At 39.6% G+C, this 18,198-nt stretch overlaps 1 protein-coding gene across 1 annotated transcript in view; it reads right to left on the bottom strand.

Moving 5' to 3' along the window:
- The window catches only part of COL4A1 (collagen type IV alpha 1 chain), a 119,848-nt gene that overhangs the window by 59,152 nt on the left and 42,498 nt on the right, over positions 1-18,198 (bottom strand). The window contains exon 2 of the mRNA XM_063392790.1: positions 12,021-12,071. Coding sequence (XP_063248860.1) covers positions 12,021-12,071 — 51 coding nt within the window. The remainder of the gene's footprint in view (positions 1-12,020; positions 12,072-18,198) is intronic.

Genomic DNA, 18,198 nt, shown 5'->3' with positions numbered 1-18,198 from the left:
CAGAGTAAAAAAAGAGCCTGACTGTTAACAGGAAAACCTGACATTCAAAAGAGTCATCATCACACCTTGATGCTCCAGTGTGACCTCATAAAATCCACAGCTATGGACAACAGCCTTGTACTACATGGTTTCTACCCCGACTATCTCCAGCCACTCCAGAGGTGAATGCAGGCTCTGTATTTGTTCCTTCAGCTGATGTAACCATGAGCACTCAAGTGAATTGGCTCCAAGGTGTTAGACCAGTAATTACAGAACACAGTGGGAAACAGAACTGTGAGACCTGAGCAACGCTCCCAAGTCACAGTGTTTCTCTGCATACTCTTTTAAAAGTGTTAGAGAATGGTAATTGGCTCTGTGTTACTCAGTGTTACATTAGAGAAGACAGAGAATAGCCAATTCTTTATTAAAATGGTATTTTTAACCACCAGAGGGAGCACTGGCCCTGAATATATTTCAGGAACAAAATAAACATGTACAATAAATGTCATCTGTTTGTCCTCAGCTGCACTTACCATTTTCAGTGTATTATTGAAAGTGTGAAGTGAATATCAGTCAAGCAGAATTATTGCTATATGCTTACAGGACATGTGTCCTCAAATGCACTGAGGATGTTTAACATTACAAAATTCCCACTGCACATTCTTCAGCAGAATCTATCTGCACCAAAGCTATACAGTTCTGGAGCCACACAAGTAACAAGTAATTACTTACACAAATATAACTCTGCAGACATGCAAAGAATCTGTGTAGGAGATCTGTAAAGATCTTGGCTCACCCAGAAGTTTTGGGGCTGAGCTCCTGGCAGTATGTGGAATGGAAGAGGGGCTAAGGCAGAGACAGGGGGAGAGTCAGCAAAATCTGGACTCTTGCATTACCAGGAAGCATCTGAAGGAACTCAGTCCCATGGAAACATGAGTGCAGCATTTTTGGCATGACAGGCAGAAGGAGCAGCCATGGGAGTTTCACATGGCCTGCACAGCTCCACAGTCAGGCTGGCTGGGGCCCCGAACAACCCCCAGCACTGCCAGGGCTGCTCGACACCACACTCAGACATGTCCAACAACAAAGGGCTACCCCAAGAGCTGCTGGGGAGCAGCACTCCCTTACTCAGGCCCTCTCTGCCACAGTGTTCATGCTGCCTCTCCTTCTCTCTTTGCTCCCTCCCCAGTGCCTTTCACTGTGGGACTCCTTCAGTGGAGCAGCCAAAGGAGCTCTCAGGCTGCATTTTGAGGGAGGACACTGGGAAGCGCCTAGTTATGGTGCAAAGGCCAGTGCCATACAGGATCATAGACGGGGCATGCACCCTGATCACCAAATCTCACTGGTTTTTCACTCCCTGACAGGACTACTCTTCCTGCTATGGAAGTATCCTTTCTCAAGGATCATGAATGTGCAACACTGAGGAACCTCTGCAGCTTGATACAAGATGAGCCCAAATCTCCAACAGTGACTCCAGTGATACAAACATTTAATTACAGGGCTTTTCAGGTTTAAGGTTCAGGGACTGAGCCTGGGCCTCTGCCTCTGCCTCCTAAATACTAAAGAATGCTTAGAGCAAAAGCATATTTCTGTGGCACCTCATGGCTGCACAGAACATTCCTCAGGAAGCTGCTAAGTGCTTCCCAGGAGTACAAAAATAGAAATAACAATCTTTGATTGTCCTTTTCCCTATATATCAGTATCTATGTGCTTAGCTGGTGCTCAAGTGCATGGATACACAGTGTGTCTCAAAGAAATTCTGAAGCTGAATAAGAAAAATGAGTGAAATAAAATTAACATTCAAAAGCCAAGCATGGCTATAATTTAATTGGTGCCAAGCAATTGGTTTCCTATCAACATCATACAATTTCTGTTAGACCAACTATAGGTAAGAGTCCCGCCCAACATAATTTAGAAGTTTTTTTCATGTAATTCCTCTTCTTCCTTGACCCATAGTTATTCCTCATTTTCCAAATGTGGCAGTCAGTTTTTTCAATGCACATGCCCAAAGTTTACATTTTAGGACTTCTTGAGCCATGCACACTTTTATCTTAAGCTCTCAGTATTTCCTTTATTCCCTTATTTCCCCAATATTTGCATGTCTTTGGTTCATGTATGCTTTGTGTGATATTGCTTTACAGCATGTTACAGATCCAGAAGTAGCTGGGATGCTGAGGGGGTACATATTTATTCATAGCACGTATAGCATGGTATATGAAGCACAGAAAATAGAAAATAAGAGAGAAGAAGACAACTGACAGCAACTAAACTTTATCTTCAGCTGTGGAAGATTGCCTGCACAGAGTTTGGCAGTTTAAGGTATGGGGTTCATTGTCTTTATGTTTAAACTTTTCTTGATTAAAAAAAAGAAAAAGAAAAAAAAAAAAAAAACAACACAATAACACAGCTTATGATGTTTCAGAAGGAAGTCACACAAACCTTTTTACAAAGGTACATTTGAGGTTTTCCAGTTTTACTTTATTTTTTAAATATCTTATCGCACATGGGTCAAGGAGCCTCTTCTCATCAGCTAGAGTCACTCAGGGGAACAGAAGAACCTCAAAGAACCATATGGGAAGAGGATGTTTGAAGGACAAATGTGTTTGCACTGTAAAAAGAAAAAGGAAATTCTATCACCTGCATACAGGTTGAATCAAAAGGGTGCTATATTTCCCACCCCTTCTAATCATCTGTTGAATACATTAGGTCTGAGTAACTCTTCCTTTGTTTTATTACACATTGTATTAAATCACTTCCAGTGTTGAAGGTTCAAGAATATAAGGGGTAAAAATGCTCCACACCCTTCCTACTTCATTAATGAAAATTATTTAGCATTTGTTTGCATTTGGCATTGTTTAAAGGCTCACATTTGAAGATGAAACAGCAGGGGGAAAAAAGGGTCTTAAACTTCTCTGGGTTTTTAAATTTATTTTTGTTCAGATCCTAGACCGGGAATGAAATGTGACGTTACATGCAAGTTTTATTCTCTTGCCAAAGGTTCGTCATGGACATATTTACAGAAAATAATCTCTTCCATAAATAGTAAAAACATGGGCAGCTGGTCCTAGACAGTACAGACTGTAATAAAGTTCTCATAATGAGGTACTCATATCTTGAGGGTATGCAACAGACAGTACTATTTGAGACAGTGCTAGTCTAGCTGCTTTTTTGGGTCAGGTTGGAAATGGCATTTCTAAAGTTTTAAACATTTTGAAAGTTCCATAGGAGTAAAATATCTTTCCACAAAATAGAGGAAATATTCTGGCTTCTGACTTTTAATCATGTAAATGTCACAAGGCAGACAATATTGTGCCTCAGAAGTGTCAGTCAGTGCTTCTTCACTTTATTGTCTCTTGACTCAACCAGATCCATTGTAAAACAGACGTGACAATATCCATTTTTGTAACACCTCCAAGGTTGTTCAGCCTAAGTCAATAAAGTTAACAAAGATATAATAATTATTAATAATAATGAAAACAAGTGTCTTTCTGATTCTGATGTTGTAGAGGATGTCAGTAACCTTGTCAGTAAGTGTCAACTAGAAGTTGGTGTACTGCTCAGCAGGTGGCTTTAAGGTTTTCTCTGACTAAAAAAAAAAAAATTAAAAATTAAAAAAAAAAAGGACAAGGACATGTCAAGAGGTGGGTCAGAACAAATGAACAAACACCATCTGTAATGTGTGAGTGCCACCCAGAGGACACAGCCAGGCTCCCGGGACACTGCCAGCCCCATGGCACAGCCCTTCCCTTTCCCTTGCCCCCCTCTCCTGGTGTTCATGAAAGCTGATGGAGCCCAGGGACACACAGCAGGCAAAGGCAGCTTTGCTGTCTAAGGCTCATACTCTGGAGACTTTCACAAACACTATCTTTTCCCTTCTTGTGGTGAGGGAAACGTGTCACTCCGATCTCCTGCCTTGACACTGATTTCACTGCATTTAATACCTTGAACTTCCTACAGAGATCCTTTTATAGGAATTTCACAGGGCTGAATGTGTCCTTGCTGGATTTCCAGCCTCTATTTCCACTCTTTCAGACAGAAATGAAGTTTGACTTGAGGTGTTTCGATGACATCCTTAACTCACTATCCCATTAAAAGTGCTGCAATCCAGATGAGGCAGCACTGGCTTCTCTCTTCACTGCTTGCTATCCAAGCCTTTGGTACTCCTCCCTTTATTTCACCTAACTACTGACATTGGAGCCAGAGGGTATTTTAGACTGGTCCTCTGCACTGGAGTCCGACCCCTCCATCACCATCACTTAAAACCATTTCTTTTGCAGTTCTGCATGGTCTTCCAGTCTTTGCTTGGCATTCGAGCAAATCTAACAAAATTAAGGGTTACCAAACCCATTCAAGGCTTTAAGTATTCTGCTAACTAGCCATGAAATGCTTTTGTTGCATCTGTTTACAGTCAGTGAGAAAAGAGTAAGAGAACACCCCATTTGATGCTAGTGACTGTGCTCACTCACTCAGCTCAGTACACTGTGCACACTGAACTTTGATACAAGCCTTGGTGAGAATTATTTCTGTTGGCGTATCAATACATTTTAAAATGTTCCAGCTGAACTTCAGAGGAAGCTGTCACATGCTTTCTTTAAGAGCTACAAAATTTATGGGTACGTTTTGTCATTCTAATCACTCTTAAATATTTTAAGAGATACAAACATGATTTTCCAGACAGGAGTCAAAGTTTCTTTTCCCTTGGCTTTTACCTTGATTTTGTGTTTCTTTTGCTGTTAAAGATTATATAAGAGAACACTTTATCTATTGCTGAAAGCTAGTCATTATTTTCATCATTAAATTGAACTTTCTTTGTTATGTTATCAATAGTTCAATTAACTACTCCATAGCCCCTTCTCAGGTGTTGTAGTTACTTGAAAAGAAATGTAAATCCTCTTCAACATCTCTTAAATATTCTTTCCCAACTGTTTTTGTTCCTACTGTGATATTAAACTTCTTTCGTTGCTAAACTAAATATGTTCTCCAGCAGGTTAGTAACTTCCCTGTGTCATAAAGTACTCCACTATCACTCCTTTAGCAGCTGCTTCAGGTTTCCTCTTTGAAAATCCCACATTCATCCTTCTTACTGTTCTATCTCCTTTCAGGCATATATTGTTACAAGCTTTGCTATTGCTTCTGCTCAAAGTGTTTTTGAGAACTTTGTAGAAAATTCGGCTTTTTACCCTTAATGAAATCCAAACTTTGAGAAAATCCAGATCTGCTTTTCTGAAGGGAGACATCATATGGCCAGATGTTTTCAGTGACTAATCTAAGTTATGACCTTTCTCTGAAAGCATAGGTCTAAAATCTGAAATTAGAAGTAGCTGAGAGAAAGGAAGCAAACAACTAACTACCATGAGATTTAAAAACAACAACAAAAAAACAACCACCAACTTCCCAAACCACTTTTTGCTCTTGGCTAGAAAGACTAGAAAGTGATTTAAGAAGACCACCATATATCATATTACTATGGTTCCCTAGTGATAATTATATGCACCCAGGTCACTTCTTGTGAATATTGCTATAGAGAAAATGTACAAAGAGACTGATTATTAAGTGCACCAAGGATTAAATTCTTGTGTGGGAACTGACACATCACAGAACTGTCTATTTTAATGTCTGTCTTGGTCTGAGATCCCCAGCAAATACAAAATAAATTGAAGAGCAGGATGATTTAAAGAAACTTAAAGGGTTAACTACAAAATGCAGCTACTGCTGTACCCCAGAGTTTGCTGTCCCAGACTCCTAAGTTACACCCACAAACTCCTGCAACATCACAGAGCTTTAGTGGGCAATTAGACCAGATACAGAAAAACTGCACATCAGGACAAATGTTTGTAATCAGTATCTAGTCAGTAGATATTGACTCTGTATGGACATAACTTTAAATTTGGGAAGATTTCAATCTGTGCACAGGTATTGCACCGGCACTGGGCAGCTTCCCAAGCATGAAGATCTCAAAGAAGGAGAGATCTTCCATGTCTTTTCATATTTTATTCTGATCTCACACTGAGGAAAACTTGACTGACTTCATTGGAGGCTCACATACTTCACATCAGGCTAAGGCCCTGCAATCCTTCAAGAAACTATAAAGAAGGCATACAGTAACAGTTGTTGTGCAAATTTAAAATCAAGCCCTGTGAGCTTGTTTTATTCCATGAAGAATGGAGCCTGAGCTCATTGTGCCAATACCCTTATAATCAAAGACAGTGCATCTAGCAACAGCTGCTTAAAAGGTCATATTGTGCCAAATGAAATTACTTTGTGAAACCTTCAGAAGTAAGCTCTGAAAACTAAATATGAGTGTGTCTCAGCACATAATACTACTGCTTTTATAGCCCTCTTTCCTTAGAGAGAAATTGATCAGTGTAATCTACTGGTTTGTATTAATCAAAGATATCCACTGTACTGAGTGCAAAAATATATCTTAACATAGAAAATGTTGCCAGAGACAATTGGGATAAATAATTCCTGTAATTATTTAAAACTAAGAAAAGCTAACGGTTTCAGATGCCACTTAGCAGTGTGGTCTGACAGCTGGGTAAGAGTAGAAAACTTTTCAACATTTAACATATTACAATCAGTATCATTCAAAGTTGTTTTGTTTTTTTCAAGAATAGCAGCTCCCTTCATGAAACATGATGTTCTTTTTCCCTGATTTGAATTTAAAATATTATTTTTCTCTGAGTAAAGAATATATCAATAAAAATATACTACTGTCAAAGCAGAATTGACAAAAAACATTGTGACAACATCCTGACTTTCACATATATTTATGAATCACAAGTTTCCCTGTAGAACAGCAGATCTGCAGCTGATCAGTATCTTTGCTTATTTTATTACTGTCTTCTGAGTCTGCCCTTTCAGGCATAATTAGATGATTTCATGTTATCTATTAGCCCTTTCCAGACTGCAGACACATTCTTGCCTCCCACACTGCCTGTCACCCCTCTTTCCAACTTTATGGCCATCTCCAGAGTACATTATTTGGTTGTGGTTTCCTTAGTATTCCCAGCTCATGGTCTTTCCAACTCAGTCACAAACTGCTGCTGGACACAAAGTTCCTACAGCAGCCACTTCACAGAATTACAGAGTCACTAGGCTGAAAGAGACCTTCAAGATCATTGAGTCCAACCAAGCCCTAACACCTCAACTAAACCATGGCACCGAGTGCCACATCCAATCTTTTTTTAAACACTCCACCACCTCCCTGGGCAGGCAATTCCAGTACCTGATCACTCTTTCCTTAAAAAACATTTTCCTAATATCCAACCTATATTTCCTTTGGCACAGCTTAAAACTGTGTCCTCTCGTTCTCAGGAGACTTAAATAGGAGCAATGAGCAGTGCTTACTAAAACCAAGCAGTGTCAATGAAAAGTGATAAAACAATTAACATTCTTGATTTTAAAAAGTCTAATAAAGGTTGACTACGAAAAGCACAGATCTAATGATTACTGATATGCTCCACTGAAAGAACTGACTTATTGCTTCTGATATATTGTCAAGGAAACTCGAAGTATTTAATAGTGATCCAACTGCTGACTGCCAGGGCTTCACTCCAACAAGGGGGTTTATATTGTGTTAAACCATCAATCTTAGAAATATTTTTGTTCTATTTTTTGATATGTTAAATGGCAGAAAACCCTCAAAGGTCTTCCCAATCTAGTAAACCTTAAAAAAAATACAGGGAGCCAGTCCACTGCAACATCAACTCTTCATTACACAGGGCAAAGGGAGAAGCACAATCCCCTGCACACCAAAACTGTGATTTTTAGGGCTGTAGAAGTGTGGAGGAGAGAAAACACCAGTCTGTGCTCCTGTTGATGGGGAACTCCAGAGATGTCCCACTGACTCACAGTCTAAGTCGGAGCTACCTGGCTTCCAGATCCAAAACACCTCAAGCAAAGCCAGTGTGTGCTTCTGCAGCATGCTCAATCCACGTAAGGGTGATGGACCCATCAAGGCAAACAGAGAATTCTAATTTATGTAGGTATAATAATACAAACACAGTCTCAGAATTAGGGAAACAAATATATGCCAAAATAAAATTATTTGGTCAAGTTTTCCTGCTTTCAAAGAATAAAAATGTCAACCAGCCAATACATTAAGAGTTAATTCTATTCTTGTCTTCTACTTAGCATTTTTTTATAGCAATACTTTATGCTCAATGACAAAAGCATGTTTGATATTCTTGTTGACTTCAACTTTCAGTGGGTAATGCTGAGACAGTGAAATCATCATAAAATATTTACACTAAAGAATGAGGATTTCTACTTCATTGCATTCTAACTGATAAGACTAAGAAGATTAATCAGTCTGTATTACTTGCAGCAAGGTTCCAGTGTTGCCTCCATTTACACATGTTTCTGATACAGAGTAAAAGCAGTGCAAATGGTCATGAATGAGAAGGAACATTTTTAGAAAAAAACAGTGCATGGAGAATTTTACTCATCTCTGTGCAGTAGTTGTTCTGAATGGTAATTAAATGCTTAACATGTTTTTTCTGTGCACACTAATGGCTAGCACTTCTTATCTCAACAGCTGCTTGAAACTGTTCTCAAAATCTAGGTAGGCATAAAAGAGAAAACAATAGCTTCAGTCTTCTTCTGAGTATTTCAATAAAATGCAGGCAAGTATTCAAAACTCTAGTCAGTTTAAGAGATCTCACACTTCAGTGAGGTTTAAGAGAACAGTCAAGTTATTATGCAGAAAACCAAATAAAAAGTGTAAGAGGTAATAAATGAAGATGTTTTAGGTTAATCTCTCTAATGGAAAACAGTAAGGTACTATTTATTATTTTAGCAATATTATGTTTTTCTAAAATTTCTGTACCTTTTGTTTGGCAAATATGTGATATTTGACATTATATAGCTTAAAACAACAGCTTGATGTTCAGTGTAATAATAAAGGCTTTATAGGATAAAGGCCATCTGTTGCAATTATGCTCACTTTCTGAATTTTCTGAAAGGGAGGAAAACCCTTCGAGTTTGTCAATTATATGCCCTTGATAACGTATGAGTCATGTTAAAGGAGTTAGGCATAGAAATGCAATTTTCATGGAAACAGTCTGATGAGAGAACATATTAAATGTACTCAAAATATGGCCATCATATTGATGAAATTATTCTCAAAGAAGAGAGAAAAATACAGCAATGTAATTTACTCTTCCATGCCTGAAATGCCCTTGGGTACTAATTCCTGGGCATTTCACAGCTTTTAAGTCATATACCATTTTCAGTACTTTTTCTGATGAGATCATAAATATGATTATTTGGCCAAATGAATTTTAATTAAACCCCAGTCTGGAACTTCTGAGTCTGGAACTTCTTCCCACACCAGAGTAGGAAACATCTCTCCAGATGTTAATAATCAAGGCATTAAAGAGTGAACGCAGCACCCGCTTCCGCAGCTCCCGGAGCTCCCACGGCAGTGAAGTGGTGTGGGTGGATTGCTGAAGAGTGTGGGAGGATTGGAAAAGGCCCTTCAGCATTTGTGAAACTTCTTGCATGACATGGAAGCCAGATCAAAAGGGTTTCCAGTGCAGGCAGAATGTTGGCTGTGGATGGTGCAGGGTAGAGTGGATTTGTGCTCCCACACGAGAAGTGGAGAGCAGATGTTCTCTCATGTGGTCTCCTGGGGTACCACAGGAGCTGGGCACGGCAGCCTCCTCCTAGCCCGGATCTTGGCTAGGATCAGTCTTCCTGATCTACCCCCTGATTAAGCAATATTCACATAGATTTTTGAAGTAACAGGTAACATTACTGATGTGTGTGTTAATGGGAACCACATTGAGCAGGGACATGTTTTAAATCCAAATGCATTCATTGGAAACATCATTTACAGAAATATTACAGAGGCAAGCAGGAAGGATATGCCCCTTACTTTCCCTCACGAGGTTTTTTCTCTAGGCCTGGGACCAATTGGCAGGCTGTCCTTATTCTAGAAAGACATCAAATATAATGAATGAGGCTGAAAAACCACACAGGGCTCAAGGGCAGGGGGAAGATTTTTTAAAAATAAAACTCAGTTTTCTGTTCGAAATCCTAAGTACGTTTGAAGCAGCGTTAACATAATGAGCAAGCATTGATCTGAACCAGGTTCATGCATGTTAAATGCATTCCAAAATACCTTCAAATGCCTTTCTTGACTATTGTTTCCTAGGTATAACTATTCATTCACCTGTCTAGATGTCTCCAATGTCAATAACTGCATTTCCTACACAGTCTAAAATTTTGCGAATACTTCACTATACACGTGCTTCAAGTCAGAGAAAACTGTGATAGAAGCCATTAGGAAGAGTGGAGAGTACACTCACACTGGAATTTTCTATGTTTTCTGTTACTATGGACTGACATTTTTCTCTCATCAACATTTTTAAACAGACTACACAGCCTAATGTGAGGTAGTTTTGGATTCTAGCATATAAGACAAGAACCTATTTCTTTAAAGAGAACATTTTGAGACTCTGGACTATGCAAATGAAAAATGCCAGCAGGAGCTCTAGCAGACAGGAACACAGCTGGAAATAAATGAAGGGTAAGGATTAATGATATTTATTTCCCCAAGCTATCCTTTTTTAAAATTATCTTGTTACAAGATGCTGGCATAATCTATGAACTGAAAACTGATGTCTTTCAACAAAGTAGTTATAACATATCTCCTTCATTCTACCGTGACTCATTTGTACTTGTTACTGAACAATAAGATCAAACTATCAAGGAATAAATTCAGAGTTTTGAACCTTTCCCAAATCTTTGCTGTACTTCTTTTCAATATATAGTTGACTTTTAGTAAACAGACATTAATGGGTCATCAAAAAAAAAAAGGAGACTCCATCTGAATGATGTTTCAGACCTTGACACTTCTTATCTGTATCACAAATTAATCTAGGCTCTGTTACAAAGAAAATGATCTTGCTTGGGCCTCCAATTAAGTAATTTACATTCCTAGTTCTGGAAAACACCAAAGAAAAGCCACCAACAGACATACTTAAATCCATCATCCGTAAATATGCGGCTATTGCCTTTGAGACAACACAGAACACCAGCTGTCTGTTTATTTCAAAGAACAAAACAATCCCCAAAACAAAAAAGCAAACAACCCCCCATCTCTTCTAACTGTTCCTTTGGGTGACCTAAACAACTTACCTCAAAAAGCATACCCAAAGCAACCACAGGATGATAAAACTCGTTTACATTCATTTATAATGGTGGATGTACAGCACACATGCACGCATAAGAGAACACATCATAGATTAAAATCTCTACAAGCAAAATTGGAAGAGATAAGGAACATGATTGAATGTCTACAATATTTACAAAAGCAGGTAATTTACAGGGGGAATTCATGGAATGCTTAATGTGCTATAATTTTTTTTCACTGTTACTGCTTTAAAAGAAGAATTTAAAGTGCCTTTTTTTGTTTCATATACAAGAAGTTTGGATAACTGAATGGGAACTTTAAAACTCCTTTGCAAGGTTCTGTCAAAAGCCTTAATTTTTATTTTTCTTGACCTGCAACACTTTTCTGTATTTAAGTTGATCATTAACCTCCCTCTTCTTACTGCAAGTCTTTGCCTCCCAGGGCTAACCCAGGTCATTGATTATGATGCATCACAGCCATCCTGGAGAGCAATCTGCATGGCATGCTGAGAGGAGCAATCCTGAACTGAACTGCTTGCCTCACTTCCAGAGATGCTCAGGATGTCGAGCCTGCTACCCACTGAAAAGGCTGGAGATGAGGTGGGGGACAGGGGACAGGTTGGCATCCCACTCGATGAGGAAGGAGAGGGCACAGCCACATCAGGCTGGGGGCTTCACTCCAGAGTGAGGGCATTCACCTGCTCCCACCCCTTCCTCCTGCCCTCTGCAGCCACAGGCACAGAGACCCTGCTGCTCCAAACCCTGCTGGCAGCACACGGCCTTGGCAGTGCTCCCTGGCAGTGCGAGCCTCCTCTGAATGCAATGGCTCACCTGACTCCCAGCAGATTGTACACCCTGTGGTTGAAATAGGCAAGAAAAGGAAATGGACAGAGCCAGCTTACCTTTTGTCCTTTTACTCCACTGCAATCACACTTTCCACAACCGGAACATCCCTGAAAATAAAAGAAATTGAGAATTAAATGTCTGAACTGGGTGACTGGCAGAACATACTGCAATGAGCCAGGGATGTCAGCAGCACCCCACTGGTGCGAGGCTGGTCAGTGGTCAGTGTGGGGAACGTTTGCTTAAGCCCATACAGTAACATGAGACAAGTCAGAATAACTGGTGCACAGGTAAAATCTTATAGTCTCTTGTGTTGCCAAAGATGCTCTCAAGTGCATCTGGGCTACTCTCTGCTTTTCCTCCTCATAGCCATGAATCAACTGGTAAGCAACTCAGCAGTCAATTGCTTTTACTGTTGTCATGCCCCTCAGAAACAAACCATGAGGAAAAGAAGCAAAACATCTGTATCAGTGAATATTCCACCAACGCACAGGAGATCCTTCAGCAGCCCCTTCAGGCCATTATTCAGATGCAGTCAGGGACAGCACCTCCCCTGAGACAGCTTTCAGCACAGATGCTGGGCACCTGTCCCTCTACACCTGCAGGCTCCACAGTCTACTGGGATATCAGTACTTCTGGGAAATGAAAAGAAAATGTACCTAATCCGTTTTGAATTTGGAAAGCCCCCAGTGAGACCAATAAATATTATCCCAGAAAGTTAAATAATACAGTAACATTTTTACTTGGTAAGTACATTTTATTTTAAAGTAAAGCATCAAAGAGAAATGGGGCTTTAATCGTTTAAAAAAAAAAATAAAGGCTGTCCAATAAAACTACAGTGCTATCTCCTGAAAAATGTATTGCTTTTGTTGACACCGTTTTTTTGTATATGTACATCCATTGACTTTGTTTCTTGAAGTAGAATTTTCTCCATACTGACATAAAGCAAAAATAGTTACAATTTTTATCTTACATTATTATAGCATTTTACCCATGTTATATTATAAATTCACACAAAGGTGAGAATTAACATGATTAGAAGGAGTTTTTATCATATAATGCAGAAAGAGAACTGAATCTGAAAACAGCACCAAGACATGCTGCAGGGCAACCCCAGTAAGGATCAGAAGGGAAAAGTGCCACCCACAGAATAATTCGCTTTACTCCTTGCAGGACATGGTTATGCCTGGAAAAACATTGGGTCTCCCATTACAAGAAATGACCTGGTGTGACCTCTCTTAGTTTTTCAGAACTGATGAGATCTCAGCTGGAGGACGCATGCTTGCAGCTCATACTTCCTCCTCCAGGATCATGTAGAATGTTATCAGTTTTATCAACACATCCCCTAAATTCAGAAGAAGTCTGTTTTAATTGCGTCTGGGAATGTACTTAACGTAAGTCACTGAATCATTATAAACATCTGTTTTCAAGTTAATCCTGGCATATTTCCTTCAGCCTATTATTTAACATGCACCGTTTTAGAAAAAAATTATGTTGTTATTTAAGTATGGTTTTGTTCTCAAATTTAGCATAGCCAGAAGAATGGGCTTGTGCTTTCAAGCTTCTTTTTGTCCCCACAAAAATGAGTCCATTATATTCAATTTTTCCTGTTTCTTAATACCTCAGATTAGAATAACCAAAGGCAAGGAAGGTAAGAAGGTACTGAGCACCAGGGAGCACAACTGCACAAGGTACTGTTTGGGGTAGGGGCTGCAGCTGCTGTGCCAGATCAGGCACCTGCTGTATCAAATCCTGCCTTTATTTTACAGAAACATCATCTCCTGCTACCACTGGCTGCAGTCTCTGTGGGTGGGTGGGAGGTTGGCCAATGATGACAGCCACCATGGACCAGCATCATCCTCAACTACTAAAATGCATTTAGAATCTGAGCCATGTGATAACACTCTGCCTATACTGGGAAGAAGTATGAGGTTTTTCCTCCTGTTTCTCTGAGAAGATGGAAGGGCCAGACTGGAAGAAGTTTGTGGCTCAAAGGTCACTTTAAGAAGGTCAAAGGGGCACTTAAATAATGAGACGCTGGAAGAGAGAAGGATAATTAGAGCAAGTATAGGAATCATCACAAGGCAATTAAACTGAAACTATGCAAATTATTGTTCCTTTCTAAAGTTTGGTTTTAAATCAGTCTCATGATATGAATAATCCACTTAATGATTTCCCACTACCTATGACTAGATATAATGAGACAAATAGGGAGAAATAACTTTGTGATATCTCCCAGACACCCTCATTGAGACAGCGCCTTCCCCAGAAACTGTATGGAGCTTGGAACAATCACTGCTGTCCTCCAAGTGCCAAAACAGAGAAGGAACAGTGCTGGGCAGGAAGCATAATTTGTGGGGGGGAGTGGTAGATGAAAAGGCAGGCTCTTTATCCCTTGTCTGGGAGCCAGCTACAGGCTAATCCAAAGATTTTGGCCAGGTGCACTGCACCAGGTACCTCCCCTATTTTGCATGGTACACACACAATTTTCAAATAGCTATAGCTTCCATGCACCACAGGCCAGCCTCTCATGTAACATTAGAGAACATTAATTTTGTCTTACTCCGCCCACAAAATATAAATCTGCCCAGAAGCAGAAGCTTATTTTAGTGATGCAAATTGTTTCATTTCTTGACAAGCATTTCCATTCCATTTCATTCTTCCAGACTGTCTGCGACTGATAAGCTTAGTGAATCATCCTGGCAAATCAGTATTAAACTATAAAAAAATTACAACACTTCAACACAACACACACAGAGGTGCTACATGCAGCCTGAGTGTTAGCCTAAAGGACACCTGTTTATTTTCTATCACATTAACAGATACTTCAAAAAGGTCCTGCTAATGAATGGGCATCCCAATCTGGACCTCTACTTCCATGACCCACATACTGACCCTCGTGAGCCCTAAGCCCTGTCAGTGACAGAGCTGAGAAAGCTGCTAAAATTCCCTGCAGCAGAAGGAACAAACTGCTCTGCAAGGCAGCCTGTAAGACATCTGTCAGATCACAGCTACAGACTTGTTGCATTCTGCCCTGTTTTTCCACGTCCAGCTACTTTCCTGGCATTTGAGGACTACTGCTTGGAACTTGCACAGAGCGATGCGAGCAGCCAGATGAGCAGCCGAGCAGGGAGACGACTGCCATATTTGGGAATGCACCATTTCTGGAGGCTACAGACATCTCCAAAAAAATACAAAGGCAGAGTCAGTTCTTGGAAGCTACACTCTCTTACAGAAGTGCATTTCACAAGACAAAATGTAGTTCTCTTTCCCACAGCATCACCTCAGGCTCTGCTTACTGAATTTCAGTTGCTGAGCAGCCACCAGCTTAGGCTAATTGCTCAGCTGTCAATCGAGTAGCCTGGATGGCTACTCGATTGGATGGCTAATGGACATAATGGACAGGGTAAAAATTTGATTAACTGCTCCCTGTTTACCTAACTCTGTTCATGTTAAAAACCTCATTCCAGGGAATGTGGTAACTTCTCCTGCACAAAACTCAATGTCTTTTAAATCAGAAAATCCTGTAAACAGGTGAATGGTGAGGCTAGCACAGCTATCAAAATTTTCTCACTATTCACAAATTACCTAATTCATAGCCAAAGTGCTTCAAAAAGGTAAAAATAATAATAACTACTTCATCTTGTGATTCATTCACTATAAAATGACAATTTCTGTTTAGATGGGATGCTTGAACTGATGATGTTTTCTGATTAAACAGTGTAGATTTCCCACTCTATATTGCTTTAGTTAAAACCCCAATTTGAGCTGAATTCCAACAGCAGTTTCAAGCTAAAACACACGAAAGGCTAGGCCAACAGGATGGCTGTTCGACAGTGACAACTTTAAGTCTGAGTGTCCCCTCACCCCCTCCACCTGTGTGTAAACCCAGTCTCTTGGAAGCCCAAGGGAGAGTTATCCCTGAGTAGCAGACACCACACTTCTTCCACTGCACACGGGCATACAACTCGTGTAGCTGACATGAGAGCTGGATCAATAATATCTTCACATTTCACATCCAACCAAACACAGAAATGGGGAGTTGATGCCAACTGCAGGACACTTATCTTGCATTCCTCTCATATTTTCTTCCTCTTTCCAGAATGTCAAAATAGCTCCCTGGCTGTATTACTATTCTTGTCTTCACCCTTTAGATGTAACTACTGAATTAGCAGAACTGCTCTTTTGTGTGCAAAGTACCACTAGAGGAAACCATTGCTATATTCCAGTTAAAATTAGCATTTTGTTAACTGATTTTACAGTCCATTAACAACTTTTTAAAAAATCATGTAGCTAAATGATTTATGCTTAGCTAGAACAAAGAAGATAAGAAATCCACACTGTCTTAGAAATTAGCAAAATTTAGTTATACACACTTAAAGGAGTTGATACAAAGCCAGTTTTTCTGGACTGATGATTTGAACTTCAAGTCTTAAAATGGTTGAGGAAAAGGAACATCTGCTATTCCTTCATTTTGAGGACTTATAGCAAAGAGCAAAAGTTGAGCACAGTTCTCATTTCTTTTATAAACCCATCAATTTCAGATGTCTACAGACAGAAAAATTGTGAACAAAAGGACAAATTTTATTATTTTTTTTAATGTCAGCAAGCTCCAGTCTTTCTTCCGCTCCAGAGTTATTTTTCTCATTATTAAAAAACAAAACAAACAAAAAACCCTCCACAAACCACAGTTGGCAGCTTATCTTCGTGTCCTTTTTTTATTTTTTTCCCAGCAAATCATGGGTCGACTCCAGTTATGACTGTTCAGGGAATTCCCCAAACCAAGGGAAGACTTATTGGTTTTGAAGCTTTAACCCCCTAGGTCACTAAATTAAGTTCAGCTCTCATCAGCAGTGACTGGAAGCTCCTGTCATGCAGTAGCTATTTAAAGGTCTTGGTTGTGTCATTGCAATTCTCTGCAGATCCAGTCTTCAGGGAGGACAGCAGATCAGTGCCATTCAAGATGTCCTGTGGGATGTCACCTGCTTTCAACTGCCAGGCCAGGTGGGAACAGCTCTCCCCTAGGTTCCTGGTCATACCTGCTTGCTCTATGTAAATATTTCAAAAGGCACCAGATGCCTGTGTTTAAGCAAGGGAAATACATGCAACCCAATAATCTCCAAATGCTCATTAAATTTAAGAATTAAAATACTCATTCTCCTGAAGACCTTCTTTGGTTGCAGGCTAATGTACATGAGTGTAACAGGAGGAAGCAGAAGTGGTCCCCACTCATTAATCTCTGTAAATGCAGAGCCATCCTTCTAACATATCTTTTGGGATTGCTTTATGATGAAAAATCTCTTGGAACAAACCCACACAGTGGAAAAAGTGTGGCACTTTATGGTTACTTGCATGTCAGTGCATGAGTTAAGCAATCCTATTAGTCCGGGGAACTTTAAGTTTAGAGTCCCAAATTCCAAATTAACATATTCATAATATCTGAAAGGAATGACAAGTCACTGTCTGAAGTATTGCTGTGCATAATGAAATTCGAACTAATTTCAACAATTCAGCTCTGGTTCTATTTAACTGGTTTAGCTCAGTTGATTGGAGCATGGTGCTAGCAACACCAAGATTGTGGGTTCAATCCCAGTATGGGGCCATTTACTTTAAGAGCTGGACTCAATAATCCTTGTGGACACCTTCAAACTCAGAATATTCTGCGATTCTGAGAAAAGCCTTGAACAATATTCAGAAGATAATCTAATTTTAAGAAAAACTCTATAAAATACAATTGGAAAAAATCATTATGACTATTGGGACAGGAGGGGGCTGTTCATATATTTTTTGAAGGGTTTTTCTCGTTGGCTGTTGTTTTTAGTATTACCAGAATCATGCAGGATGTTCATAGAAAAATTGCAGACAGACCACAGATTCTTATCTATCTCCAGTGTACTTTAGCCACTCATGGGAATAGTAGCAATTTTTTAGAATTTAATAGATTTTAAATTAATTATTCATGAAAATATTTATTTTGTAAATTAGCATCAGTTGGAAGTACTTCACTTAAAATATGTTAAAAATGAGTTGTGTCTTTTTAATCAAAAGAATATCAGATTGCTGGCACTGAAATGTTTTGTTGCTGGGACCTCATTTTTCAAATTCTTTTCCAAATTCCCCAGGGGTCTATCCTGGAGGTAGGGTCATGGGACTACCCTAAAGGCTGCTTTGTGAATATGACCTTCCTGTTGGTGATGTGAACATCGTTTTCACAAAGTAATGCAAATCCAGGGGGCT

Source organism: Prinia subflava, chromosome 3 (genome assembly GCF_021018805.1).
Source record: "Prinia subflava isolate CZ2003 ecotype Zambia chromosome 3, Cam_Psub_1.2, whole genome shotgun sequence".
Taxonomy (NCBI): Eukaryota; Metazoa; Chordata; class Aves; order Passeriformes; family Cisticolidae; genus Prinia; species Prinia subflava.
The sequence above is the reverse complement of the archived record's forward strand: the minus strand, read 5'-3'. Positions and strand labels throughout refer to the sequence as shown.